This window comes from Parasteatoda tepidariorum, chromosome 3 (genome assembly GCF_982258835.1).
Source record: "Parasteatoda tepidariorum strain Cologne lab strain chromosome 3, Ptep-v5.0, whole genome shotgun sequence".
Taxonomy (NCBI): Eukaryota; Metazoa; Arthropoda; class Arachnida; order Araneae; family Theridiidae; genus Parasteatoda; species Parasteatoda tepidariorum.
Window position 1 is genome coordinate 17,375,065 of NC_141757.1, and position 14,494 is coordinate 17,389,558.

General features: G+C 27.4%; 1 protein-coding gene across 1 annotated transcript; it reads left to right on the forward strand.

Moving 5' to 3' along the window:
• Positions 1–7,508: 7,508 nt before the first annotated feature.
• LOC107436235 (uncharacterized) lies at positions 7,509–9,903 on the forward strand. The gene is made up of 2 exons (XM_016047865.4): positions 7,509–7,820; positions 8,746–9,903. Exons 1-2 carry the CDS (start codon positions 7,579–7,581, stop codon positions 9,788–9,790), a joined length of 1,287 nt encoding a protein of 428 aa, XP_015903351.3. The 5' UTR covers positions 7,509–7,578; the 3' UTR covers positions 9,791–9,903.
• Positions 9,904–14,494: the final 4,591 nt, after the last annotated feature.

The window sequence follows — 14,494 nt, forward strand, 5'->3', positions numbered from 1 at the left end:
AGTGGAAAGCTTCTCAGTGTTATTTAAACATTTGTGTCTATGTTATTTGATCAGAAGACTTTGTGATTCAACATTGTTTATTGTACCTAGTGTCCAATTAAAGCTGATACTTAAAAAATTTTACCTTTAATACAGGGTAGCCTCAAGCGGACCGATACCTTAGACACGATTATATATTATTGAATAAAAACAGGATAAAGAAAGTTGTATAGTCTATAAATACACTAAAATGTGCCATTTATTTACCAACTTTCAAATGTTTATTACTTGCAAATAGTGTCCGAAAGATGGCCTTTGTAATGATGTGATCTTGTGAACATACTTGGAAGTTGTTGTACATTAGCTTCCTCAGGTCACTGCCGATCGGCACTATTTTGCCAAAAATGGCTTGTTTAAATTTTTGGAGCTCCAAGTTTCTCACTCAACACTTTCTTCAAAGTTCTTCGCCCAAAACAGTATAGTTTGGAAATTTACCAAATCAACCAACATTAAAGTGTTTAAAAAATTAGGCTTAGTTTTGTCATAATGTGTGCTCCATTGCAACTGACCGTATGATTCACATTTTTTATACTCTTTCCATTCCTATCCTGTTGACTAATATAAGTTATTACACCTGCTTAATATTCAATTTTGTAAAAAGTCAGTTGGCTTGGCATTACCCTGTAAAAGTTGTTATTCAAATTTTTAGTAAAATGTTGTAATTAAGGCAAGAATAATAACTGTGTACTATGTAACATTGCTTTCATTATATCATTTCACATGTCTGTAAAATCCAGTTTTCGGAAAGGACAAATTTTGAGTCCACAAGTTAATGCGTAACAATTATATAAAACCTGAGATATAAAATTATAATTGAACTGTCACTAACTTCAATTCGTAAAGTTTGCAAAGATGTTGATTTGTGAAGATAAATTTTTTATAAAATATCCCAAAAATTTCTATTGGAAATTATAGAGTGTGATAGGATACAATAAGTTGCAAAAATTTTTTTTGTAAATGTTGCCTTGTAAGGATACTTGACTAAATTAACCTTGCAAATATTTTAATTAAAAAAAAATTTATGTATATTTTAACCAAAATTTTAAATGTGAATAACTACAAGTATTTAATGTTAAAAGAAGTACTTACCAGACACTGATCTATATTATTATACAAGTAAATTTCTTTTGGAACAAAAAATAAACTGTTGGTTCATATACAGGTTAAAAGTAACTTTTTTATAAGAATTATTCATATCTCCCATTCATATGTTGGAGTTACGTCTTCACTTTTATTATTGAAAAAAAAATTCTACTTAGCAAATGAAAATAAAAGTTTTAATTTAAGAACTTATTGTATTGAGGATTAAGTAAATAAAGTAGATTTATAGCTGGTGTAATTTTCGAACTAGGTTTTAAAAATCCTAGATATTGAATTTATCTAGGATAAAATTCAATAATCCTATAAATATTGAATTTTAATTGTCTATTTAAAGATTTTAATTTCTTAACTGTGAATTCAGCTCAAGTTTGGACAAAATTCAAGTCTGAAATACCAACATGAAAGATAAAGTAAATGAGTACCTCATGTGAATATATATATATCATCTCAATAATTCAGAATTATGTGTGGCACACAGCATCTCCCCCCTTCAAATGTTTTATGACAATTTACACAGTTTTATCTTCTTTCCAATATGCAGTTGTTGTTGGTTACATTCTATTTTCAATGCATATTTCATCATAATAATTAAGAAAAAGAGTTAATTCATTCTTTGAAATGCAATGGAAGCAAACTTTAATATATCATGTAAGTTTGGTAATTTGCAAGGACTTGTAAAACAATTATACTCTTATATTGACCATGTTCAATACTATGTGAGGATTGGATACCAATTCTTTGTTTACTGTGAGAGCATATCTATTTTTGTCAAATATGCGTTCGATATAAGTATGTATTCTAGCACTTCTTACAATTTTTTATTAGAAATCTGGGATGACTTGTATTTTCTCATTCAGGCTGTTCTTTAAAGGCTCTGACGCCATAATAAATAATGCTTTTTAGCTAAAATTATGCTGTTTTTGGTAACAGTAAGGATCTAACTGTTATTTATGACTGCTAGGTTTCATTTTTTGCCCATGACCTCTATGCTAATTATGAAATAACAGAAAATTACAGTTTTGAGAAAATGAAAAGTGTTTATGATCAATATTTGAATAAATACTTCCTCACTGAATTATTATTATTTTTTCGAACATTGAAGGGGAAAATATCGCCAAATTGGCGATTTCTTAAGTCTTTTTTTTTTTTAAAAAAAATATCTGTGTTTCAGAGTCTTAACCATTCATAACAGTAAGATAGTAGATATGAATAAAAAAAAATTTTCAAACATTGATTTTTATTTAAAGGGAAAATATCGCCAAATTGGCGATTTCTTAAGAAGTTTTTTTTTTTTTTTTTAAATATCTGTGTGCTTCAGAGTCTTAACTATTCACAACAGTAAGATAGTAGATATGAAATGTATAAAAAGTAAGATACTCTAGCTGTAGCTTATTTATTTTTGGTGAAAGAGCTTCAAAGAACTCTCTTAATGTGAAACAGTTGGATGTATATTCTTACATCTGTGACATATTGTTAATGAATCTGTCCGTACCACTAAATTTAATTGTAGCCTTTTTGTAGATTATATCTTAAAACATAATTAAGCTTACAATTTGTAACTCTTAGATGTGCAAATATATGTGTTCGATTGTAAGTTTTCAAAATGTAGTGAAAATATAGTTTTTTCCAACAATTTTTATCTGTAATGAGAGAGAGAAAAAAAACAGATATAACAAACAGGGTTGTTATAAAATAATTTCACATGTTTAGATCCTTATTACTTGAAAGTACGGATTTCAACTACGCCAAACATTATAAACATTTATTTCATGAAATGAAGATAGAAATTATTTAAAACCAAGCAAGCAAAAAAATTTTAAAAGCAAGTTTGAAAACGAAATAAAAGTAAACTTATTGAGCTTGCTTGAGCCACAATAGCTCAGTAGTTCAGGCATTGAGCTGGCATTCAGAAGGACCATGCTTCAATCCCTGGCCATGGCTTGAAGCCCAGCTAGCTTTAGATTAATGGGTACCAGTTTTTCTAGGAAGTAAAGGCAGTCGTTGCGCAATGCCGACCTCACTGATGTTAGTCACGAAATTGTGGAGCTATATTCTGGCCTACTATGGGCTGTTGCGAGAAATATTTACTTTTTATTTAGTTTCTCTTGCATGCAAATTATGGGTTTATAAACCTATGTGCATGTGGAATGCTGGAATCTTAATCATAAGCACATGTGAGTCATTATATACTTGCTGTTACTATGACAACTTAATATTCTTTATTTTTCACATACTTATTTAACTGGTTTATATTGTGACTAACTATTTTTAAGATTGTTTGATTTTATATAAGTAACAATGCTTAGTGATTGAATGTATGAAATAATTAAAAAAAAAAAAAAAAGCCTAATTAAACCAGTTTATCAATAAATAAACTTATTAAAATTATATCTTTTGCTATGTGATTAGAATCTACAATTTTTTATTCCTTTTTAGTTTTATAATGCTCTCTATGAAAATTGACGCAATTTCAAACTTTGACTCTGGCAATGAAAATGGGTACAATTTCAAACAAATATTCATTGGGTTGCATTCTTTAGTATTTTGGTAGATAATAGGGCTCCAAACAAGTGACATTATTTTTTATAGAATATCTTGAAGTGTAGACTGTCATTTTTGTAAATAGTACTTAATATTTACATGTTTAAACGCGAGTCTGTGCTTCCAGGAGTTGGTCCAAATAGTTTTTACTATCTTTATACGAAGATGTGGATTAGTTTTAATTATGACTGAATGTCTGAAAATTATAATTTACTGTGCTATACTATGAATATCATCAATAAACTTAGTTTACATTGCTGCTTTTTCATCATTTAGTTTGCTATCTATTCACGCATCGTTGAAACGTTTATGAAAAAACTACCTACTTTAATGTTTTGCATAGCTTCTTAGTTCATATAAATTTTTTTTTTTAAGCGTTTAATTTTTTTTCCCTTAACAGTTTCTTAGTTTCCATTTTTGGTTCTTAAATTTTTTCTATCGGGTACTTTAAATATTCTTACTTTTAGTCCTGAAAAAAAAATTGTTTTTTTTTTGGTTAGCTAGAAATTTATTTTCATTAGAAATTAAAATATGTATCTATTTTTCTTTTTATCTGCCTTATTATCCTTCTCACTATCGGAAGGCTCATAAATAGAATATGCATTTCTGCTTAGGTCCATAGTTAGGAGGGAGGTTTAAACATTTCTTAAACTAAAATAATAAGTGCCAAAAATAATTCTCTTGGTAAAATGAGAACACATATTAAAAATATTTTCTCCAACAGTTTGACAAACATGTAATGAAACTTACTCAATTTAAAATCAAATTTAGACGTCTCGCATTTCCAACTTAGAAGGTCTTGAGATTTGTAGGTACAGTCGAACTCGTTTATAACGAGCACAAAGGGACCGTAACATGTACTCGTTAAATCCGAGTGCTCGTAATAAACGGGTCCTTAAGGCAGGCTTGCAACCAGAAGAGGGGTGGGGGGTTGGGAGGTCAAATTATTGAGTTTACATAAAATTTAATTAATACTTACCTACTTTAATTAATTTAATTAAACACTTTTCTTAATTTAATGATAACTATCCCCCCCAACCAGCAAAAAATTTCTAGTTGCGCTACAGTCTTAAAGGAAAGAAGCAATAAACGGAAAGAAAAATAAAGGAAAAGATTCTTACCAAAACATTTATTTTTTTCATTAATCTACATATTTAAAATAGTAGTTTGTTAGCTTACTTTGAAGTTTCAGTTCGCGGTTTTTTTTTATTTTGCGCGCATTTCTTATCATTTTGAAAAAAAGATTGCAAGACAGAAAAATATTGCTCGCTAAAACCGGGTCTTGCTCGTTAAAAGCGACTTCTGTTCCATAGACTTAACATTGATCCAACCAAATATTCTCGTTTCCCTCGGTAAATCCGAGTTCTCGTTAAATCCGAGCTCGTTATAAACGAGTTCGACTGTATAATTTTCGCAGAAGCAGAATGCAGCTATACTGCTTGAAGTAAAATTAAAAGCTATTAATATTCTACGTATACAAAGTTATATGTTTCAAAAACTATAAAACGTGTCTAACAAAAAAGAAAGTAGTACCTAAAGTGCACCACCAAAACGTGAAACTGAATATGATATGTCCTCTGCAGGAATCAAAGATCTTAAGCTGAAAATATCTAATAATTGTTTTTTGCAAACGTTTTCTACTTATTTATTAGAATGACTATATGTAACAAAAATAATGTAAATTTAAACGTTTCTTGGCGAAAATATTTTAATTCGGAAATTTATTGTACTGTTAAAGAGCCTGATAGCGTAAAATTATTAAAATAATAAACTGGGCTGCTCATAATGTTAGAATGGATTAAATAATAATAATAAAAAAAAAACAGTAAAGTAGTTTTTTGTTTTAAAGCCTTTCACTAGTCGGGAAAGAGAAAAGCCAAAATACGATAGCTCGATTGGCAGACCTGGGGTCGCAAAAAAAACAAAAAAACTACACGAAACTTTTGTGCCAAATATGATAATCATGAATGCAACTTTATATCAAATAATGCGGTGAGAACGTTGTCCTTAGCTTAGCAAAATCAATTTACGATCTTTCACTTTTGTTAATTAGTAAAATAAATTAGGCTGAAGAAGATGTGACGGTGGTATAAGATTTAAAATATGACAAATTTTCTTATGATTAAAAAGACATTGACATATTTTGTCCTAAAATAAATGAAGATGGTTACAATTGCATACCCTCCAACGAATGAGGATTTTGAAAATAATTCTTTCTAGTGATAGCGAACCAAAGTAGAAATTTTTATAGCAAATGGATCTCTCATAAAACTTTTATCAGAACTTAAGAATCTAGCCATTTGGCCTGCACTTTTATAAGTAATAGTGGACAAGTTACGCTAAAATAAATTTTTTTTAAATATTAAGACATTAATTTTGCTACCGTCTGAAAAGAAGATTTCTGAAACTACGGAAATTCCGTAGCAGTTGGAGGGTATGCAATTGTTTGAGAACGTGATATGATCTATGCAAAAATACATATAAATTTAACCCTTTCCAAAATAAATGTTTTTTTTTTCTTTCTTATTTGATTAACTATTTTCTTTAGACTAGCACTAAATTAAAATAGTTTCTACTCAATTTTGTTAACATCATCAACAGCCCTGATTTACTACACTCTAAAAGGTCAATAAAAAAAAAAAATTGGGGGGGGGGGCACAGTATTCTCATTTGAAGGTAATAGATTTCTTAACTGTTATTGAAATGAAACTGACTCAAACGATAATTCAATCTTAAAATATAGAAAGTTCAAAACTTGATCAGAAAATTTAATTTTTCACACATTTTTTATTCAACATTATACATTTAAACTATTACCATCCAATAATAATTACTAGTTAAAAAAATTAAGCAAATAAACAAGAGAATATAGATAAACTGCAAAAAAAAAAAAATATTATCTTTCAAACGATTCACAAAATTCACTTAAAACACACACCACTAGAAAATATTTTAGATTTTAATAGTATTTCTCCATTATAACTGTTAATAAATGACAAACATTTAAACAAAATATTTTGTTTTTAGTTTATTCTATTAATGAGGAATAATTGAAGTTAACAATCATGATTCAAAATTTCGATCGTCTGCTTTTTAAACTTAACATAATATTAAAATTATCTGATTTATTATAGTTCCGAAATATTAGTCATCGATAGGTAAGCGTATTTTTAATGATTTCGAATTTTCGGGCAAGAAATAGTATATTTTTTATGCAAATAAAGTTTTTTTTAATGCGAATATGTTTACTTAATACGCATGCAAAATATATATTATATCTATAAAACAGTTCCTATTTATTTCCTCAAGTAAAATACACATTACGTTTTTTATTATTAAATACTATTTATTCATTTTATGGAAGTATTTTTATTGATTAAAACAAATATGCACGATAAATTATTACTAGATTTAAAAAATGCATTTCCAATTAAGTAAAATTACGTTCTTTAATTTAATTTGATTGACTAAATTATGTTCGTTGACTATTCAGAGTGAGATTGAATAAAAGCGTCTACTGCATTCTGTTTTGAGATAATTGTAAATGAAGAATAAATTTTTAAATAAATGTAAATACGGAATTGAAAGAAAAATCAATTTGTAGTAAATGCTGAATCTCCCTTTAGAGAAAATAATAAAGGTGAAATGCGAGTTGTCAGTAAATAAATTTTCAGATAATCAATTTCATAAAGATATATGAAATAAACAAAAATAATGTATGTGAATAAGACCAAAACTTATTTATGAAATTCGGAATAGTGTTACTCAGCAGATTACAGGGAAAAAAACCGTTTTACCTCATTTCCAGTTGCCCAGCAATATTTTCTACCAATTTGCATGATTCACTGAGAAAATTTTTAAATTCTATATATTAAAAATCATTTTGATAAATGTTACATGAAATTAATTTTTCCTCTAGGGATACAAACTATGCTACTGGAAAAGCTGTGGAATAATTTTCCAAAAAAGGAATTTCCGGACATAAAATTAGTTGTTAAAATGAATGGAGATTCTATGACGTTCCATTGTCACAAAATCATTCTTTCTGAAGCCAGCGAAGTATTCAAGGATAAGTGTTATACTACCGATATCATAACACTTACAAATATAAAGCCAAATATTTTGTTCTTGATGTTAACGTAAGTAAGAAAAAAAAATGCAGTTATTATTAGTGAAAAAGCTTTTTTTTCTAACTCAAGACCAAAAATCATATATTTCACAAATCAAGCTTACTATTATTTAAATTTTTAACATATTTATCGAGTTTCAAAGACTGTAATTTAGTTTAGAAAAAATATACTTTTTCGTTAACCCTTCGAGCATTTTTACTCTGAGAAAAATTGAATAGGTAGTTTGAAATTCTTTAAAAATTCTATTTTATTTTCTGTTTAACTCACACAACAAGGTTGTTTTAAAGAAACAAATGTTAAATGAATGCTCTTAAACTCCTTTTTATATTTTATAAGGACTTTCATGAATCTAGAACCAGGACCTATAGAGACGACACAGTGCCCCTCCCCCAAACTCTTAAATTTCAAATAGGGAAGTGATTTTTTTTCTTTCCTTCTTTTCTGACATATTGTAATAAAGAGTATTTAAAAAACAAAAATATTTTACTCATAAATCTCTATTGACAAATTATCCGGTAACTAATATTTTTCAGATCTAAGCATCTTAAACTTGAAAAAATATTAGTTTCTGACTAACTATGCAACAAAAACTAACGCTACATTCAAATGCTATTATATCCCTAAAAGTATTGATTTCGGAACCTTTTTTAAAAATTTGACTTAACCAATATATCTAGATTATAAACACAACAAAATACTATTTTTTTTAAAAAAATTCACAAATTTTAAATTGTTTTTTTTTTTAAGATATGCGATTTTTTAAGATTCTTTCCCTCACAGACTTGTACTGGGCTTAATTTTTTTCCTTGTGGGAACAAAATTTATTTTTTTGACATATTTTTAAGATTCCAATTTTTTCCTCCTTTTGTATAATTGCAAAACAAAATCGATAACTTTTAAGTGTTGTTTGTGAATTTCTTTTTGCTTATTTTAGTTATATTTACACCGGCGACTTCAACTCATGCAGCGTACAAGCAACAGAAGACTTACTGCTCATTGCTTCGATTTATGAATTAACAAGTTTGTATGAAAAATGTATTGAGTTCCTGATGGACATTTTAGACCTATCTAATGCCTGCAGTCTTTTGGAGTTGGCGATCACACATTCCATTCCCAAACTCTATGTAAACTGTCTCATGATTTGCGTGAATGCCGGATTCATCATATTAGATTCCGAAGACTTCAACCAAATACAAACTTCAACAATTACCACAATCGTATCTCAGCCCCAACTTAACGTGAACGACGAATCCGAAGTCATTTACGCTCTTTGGATAAGGGCCACCATCGATGCCTACAGAAATCGCCAAGAGCCGATTTATGACGATATTATTAAGTTTTTTGAGCCTTATTCCACTTACATAAATTACGAAGACATTGAAGTAGGAGATATTAAGGCATACAAAAATGAGCATTTGATTCAGTTTTTTCAATCGCAAATAACTGGGATTAGCAAAAAGGGAGTAGCGTCCAAGAAAAGAAGACTACGAATGCCGTTAAGTCTGCCGCCAAGAGTTTTCTATACTTATCAAGTTGAGGACATAAATCATGTAAGCATATTGAAGAGTGACGAATCAAACGTATTTACTTTATCTTATAACTGCTATTTATGTGAATTTACAATAGCTTATTGCTTGATATCCAACTTATTAGAAGATAGCGTGGTATCCGTGAGCCTTGAAAGTAACAATGCTACTATGTTTAGATGGGATAAAAAAGAAAACATTTCAGTTGCAGGCGTATATGCACAAGATAAAACCATCCATACACCAGATGGACCTTTGTGGCTAAAAGAATTTCAGTTTACAATTTTAAACTTGGTAAAACTGACGAGCAATACTGCTTACACTTTGCAGTTTGAATCATCGTGTGATAACCTGCTATGGCCAGTTTTTGATGCCCAGGAAGATAAGTTGCTTAAGGTCAAGTCATCTAGCATGAAAGGTTTTACTAGTATTAAATTACTTCCTTATTATTAAATAATGAACAAAATACAGAGTGCTATATTATGTAATGACCACCCTTGTTAAAAAAAAAACGTCTGCACAATAGGGGTCACAAACTATCAATAAAAAAATCTAATAAATAAAAACTAAAAAAAAAACAGAACTGAAATCATCAAAATCAGTTTAATTGCCGGAGGAAATAGAGCGGAGTTGTCTAGTGATTTTAGGAAACACTTCCAAGTTTTCTTTTTCCTGCCTTTATAGTAATTCACCAGATTTTCTTTAAGTTTTCTTTTCAAGTAATAATAATCTCTATATATATTTGAAGAAAAATATTTTAAGATAAAATAAGTTATTACCTTATAAGAGAACTAAAAGGATCAATACAGCAGAACTAGAACCATTATCACGAAATAACATTAAATTTCACCCTATGAAAATCACAACAGGAAATAGCAACCTAACTATCAAAAAGGAAAAATATTAAAAAGTAATTAAAGTGGATGCACTGACATATATGGCAGCTTCGTCAGGGGGGAAGGGGCATCACTATACAGCCAGTGCGGGAACAATTTTGTAAATCAGCAATTTCTTCTTAATATTTAATATTTTTCCTTTTTGATAGTTAGGTTGCTATTTCCTGTTGTGATTTTCATAGGGTGAAATTTAATATGTTATTTCGTGATAATGGTTCTAGGTTTTCTCCTGCTGTGTTGATCTTTTTAGTTCTCTTATGAAGTAATAATTTATTTTATTTCATCTTAAAATATTTTTCTTCTAAGTTCCTTCCAGTTCTGACATTAGCACCTTGGCGCTGTCACAACTTGGAATTATATATATATATATATATATATATATTTCAATAGTTTAGTAAATACATATTTTTATGAAAATACAGTAATACAGTTACACAAATTTTATTTCATTAAAATTAACTTTTTTAAATTTACGAGATTTGAAACTAGAGTAACTTTAAAGGGTATGAGTCCCTGATGTGGTTTAAATAGGTATTGAATTCATTACTATTTTGATAATAAGAACTATCGATTTCCTACAGATTTCATTATCTCTATTATTCAAAAATTAAAAATAAGTAGAAAAAAAAGACATTTAAAGAGATTTTCATGTTTTTATTGAATACATAAAATTCACTATCAAATCATAATGTCCAAACATTACTTAAGCACCACGTGTTAACATAAAAATTCGTAGATGATTTGAAATTTTGTTTTCAACTAATGTCAGTGTAATCACACATGAAATATTTAAATTCAAACGTCAGCATATAATGAACACATGTTCTATTGAGCATGGTAGATTTAGATTATCTTGAGCATTTTTGTCAGAAAAAAATAAATATATATAGCTAATAAGAATAATTAAAATAGGAAAAGCATTATTGTTTGTCTTGCAAGATGAACAAAACACATCATCACAGCAATATAAAGAAAAATTGCACAAAGAGTTTAAAGATGTTTAGATGAAATAATTGAAAATATTATTAAATAATATCAAATAGCACTTTTATAATAAGTATTTTATGTATGAATACTAACATAAAACCATAATAATAACTATTGAAATTATATTTAATAACAGCAATAATTATTATATTTAAACAAAATGTTGTTTAATTTCATTAAAATTTAAAAGTAACTTAAAAAACCTAATCATAGGAAAAGATCTAAATTAAACCAATTAAAAAAACAAACAAAAAAAACGAGACCACCAGTTAGGACTACAATTTATAAGATAATTTTTAAGTCGAGAAATTTAACGTAGAGTTAAAAAGAGTAGAAAAATTATTACCACGGGAAATTGAACTGCAGAAGTTAAATATCAATAATACTGATTTTGTGATCGCATTATTATTTAGTAGATTTTGAAACTATTAAGATGTGTTAGAAGTTTTATTACTTAAACAACACATAGTTTTAGCCATGATTTGAAATATAATAAAAATTTAATGAGGTAGCTGATAGTTTTTAGTAATTAATCAAGAAAATAATTGCGTTTTTATGCATTTTAAACATTAGAGTTAAAAAGAGTAGAAAAATTATTCATTACCACAGAAAATTGAATTACAGAAGTTAAATTATTAATAATACAGATTTTTTAAATGTGATCGCATTATTATTTAGGAAACTCTGAAATTATGAAGATGTATTTGAAGTTTTATAATTTACACAGCACTTAATTTGAGTCACAAGTTTAAACATGATACAAATATAATGAAATGGTTGAGAGATTTTTGTTAGTAATCAAGAAAATATTTGTATTCTTCTGTGTTTAACTAAATGCATTTTTTTGGTTTAAATAAAAGTTTGATCCTGTAAGGAAAGCTAAATGGCATGATTTAAATCGACGTTAATACCATTAATTTCCTTGAACAAATTTGATAATTTGTTGTCATTTAATATCAGCAACAATAAAAAAAAAAAATCAATCCATAAAGTTCTATATTAAACCATTAGACATAAAATTAATTTTGCTGAAATTTACGAACATAATATATCATGAATTAGCAGAAACAAAAAGTTAATATTATTTTGTGCCATATTTCATCTATATCCAATGATTAAAAATTACTTTAAAAATAAAAGCTATTAGAATTATGAACAAGCTTTTGTTTCATTAAAAGTCTGACAGTAAAAACTAAGAATTGCATATAATCATAATAATTATTTCTATACATGCCAAAATAGAATTTATCTTTTAATTATAACACACTTCGAAACAAAAAAAAAGAAGAGTATTAACGTTTTTTCAAAATGTTAAACGTTTTATTAAGTTTTATTTTAATGATTTTTTAAATGTTTTAAAACTGTAGTCAAGGATACTATAATTCACTCGATGCATGCTTTCGTAATACAACATAAGCTGCATGATAATTAGTATATAAAATATGAATAGTAATAACTCTATGCAGCATAGTGCTTGAAGACTTTGAATAATGCACATCACATTAAATAATCAAAATAAACCTATACATGCTTATTTACAATAAGCAAGATTATATCCTACATTCTAAAATGCACAATATGAGTAAAACATATTTTATTAATTCACAAAACACTTTTTTTAGTATCATTATTAAAAAGATAAATTAGGTAGTAGTACTAATTTCAAAATAAAATACAATTTATGAATTGATTAAAGAGTAGATAAACTCTAAAAAAATTTATGTGAGGTATGTAAAGAAAAAATGAATTTGATCTTTTAGAAAAATGCATAAAGCGGGATTTTCTTAAAAGGGTAACGTAAAATAAAGGATAATTTAACATTATCGGTACAAGCAATTTTCATGGATCAGCAGAAAATGACATAGGAAGCGGAATAACAAAACTTAAACGAGCAACGTAAAACCGGGGTCCCAATATATAATTATGTATATGAATCTAGTTTTTTTTAAATTTATAATTGTAAAAAAAGTATTTTCAGCTAAGAACAAAAATTGAAATAAATAAATGTTTCAAGTTAGTTTGATTTATATTAATTGATGATTTGATAATTAAGATTGACTTAACATAGTTAAAGCATGTTTAAGCAAATATATTTTTTATGATTCGAACTTGTTTTATTTACAGAAAAAAATTAGTTACAAAGGAAATGCAGAATTATGATAGCATTTTTCAATAAATTTACTTTTTTCAATAAACTTAATTAAATGTCTATTTTACCCCTGCTATTTTAAAAGTGCAAGTATAAGGATACTTTTATTTAAAACCTTAAGTCAAAAACTTATTAATTAATATTTCAGAATGAAATTTTACACATCTGATATATTTTTATCAGTACATGGCATAATAGAAAGCAATGTCTTTTCATTTAATTTGAGAACTGCAGGTTCATACAGTAATATTAAAAATACTGTTTATTTACAAAGGCAGCCACTTTATTTACAGTTTCTAAGTGATTTTAAAAAATTACAAAATGTGATTACAATCGTACCAAGCAATTAAGTAGGAATAATTATTTACAGTAATAAATTATTACAGTGCAGTTTAAAAAAAACTAGCATTTAGTATATAACTCTAAAATATTGAAAATTACACTCTAAAACACAGCATTCATAAACTAAATAATATCCAACTTCATTTTTTCACAACTAAATTCATACGCATACAAGAGAAACTCCACAACATAAACAAAGATTGTAGTTACAAATAAGTACTATCACAATAAACAAAAATAAATTAAACCATGTTAAATAGTTTGTAACACATACTGATCACAATTCTTTAAAATAAACAACAACTTTAAAAAAAAAGGAAAACAAATTTTCAACGTTCATTCATTTATTACGCACACAAATACTAACAGATTAAGAACCTACTTCAAATTACTCCAGTTCTCTTAAACTTATACCATTAAAATAAAATTGATCACATGATTCTTGTAATGCTAAAATATACAGCATTATGCTCTTAAATTAATATAATAAACAAGTTAATGTGAGCTGCATGTTGAGAAATAAGCTCATGAATTAGTATATAAGTGTCAAAAACTAGCAAATAAATTATTTCAGCAAGTAGGCATCATGAGAAACAATAATCAAAAGAAATTATAATAAGAACACTCACTGTCGAGTATTAGCTATAATATACTGTTGAATTGAGTGGCAAAAAACAAAACATTAATTCTTCAGCAGATCTGCACAAAAGAAAGGCCTGTTTTAATCTCGGGATAGTAGAACCAGTTTTCCCATGTTATTAAAAAGAAAATCATTGTAAAGAA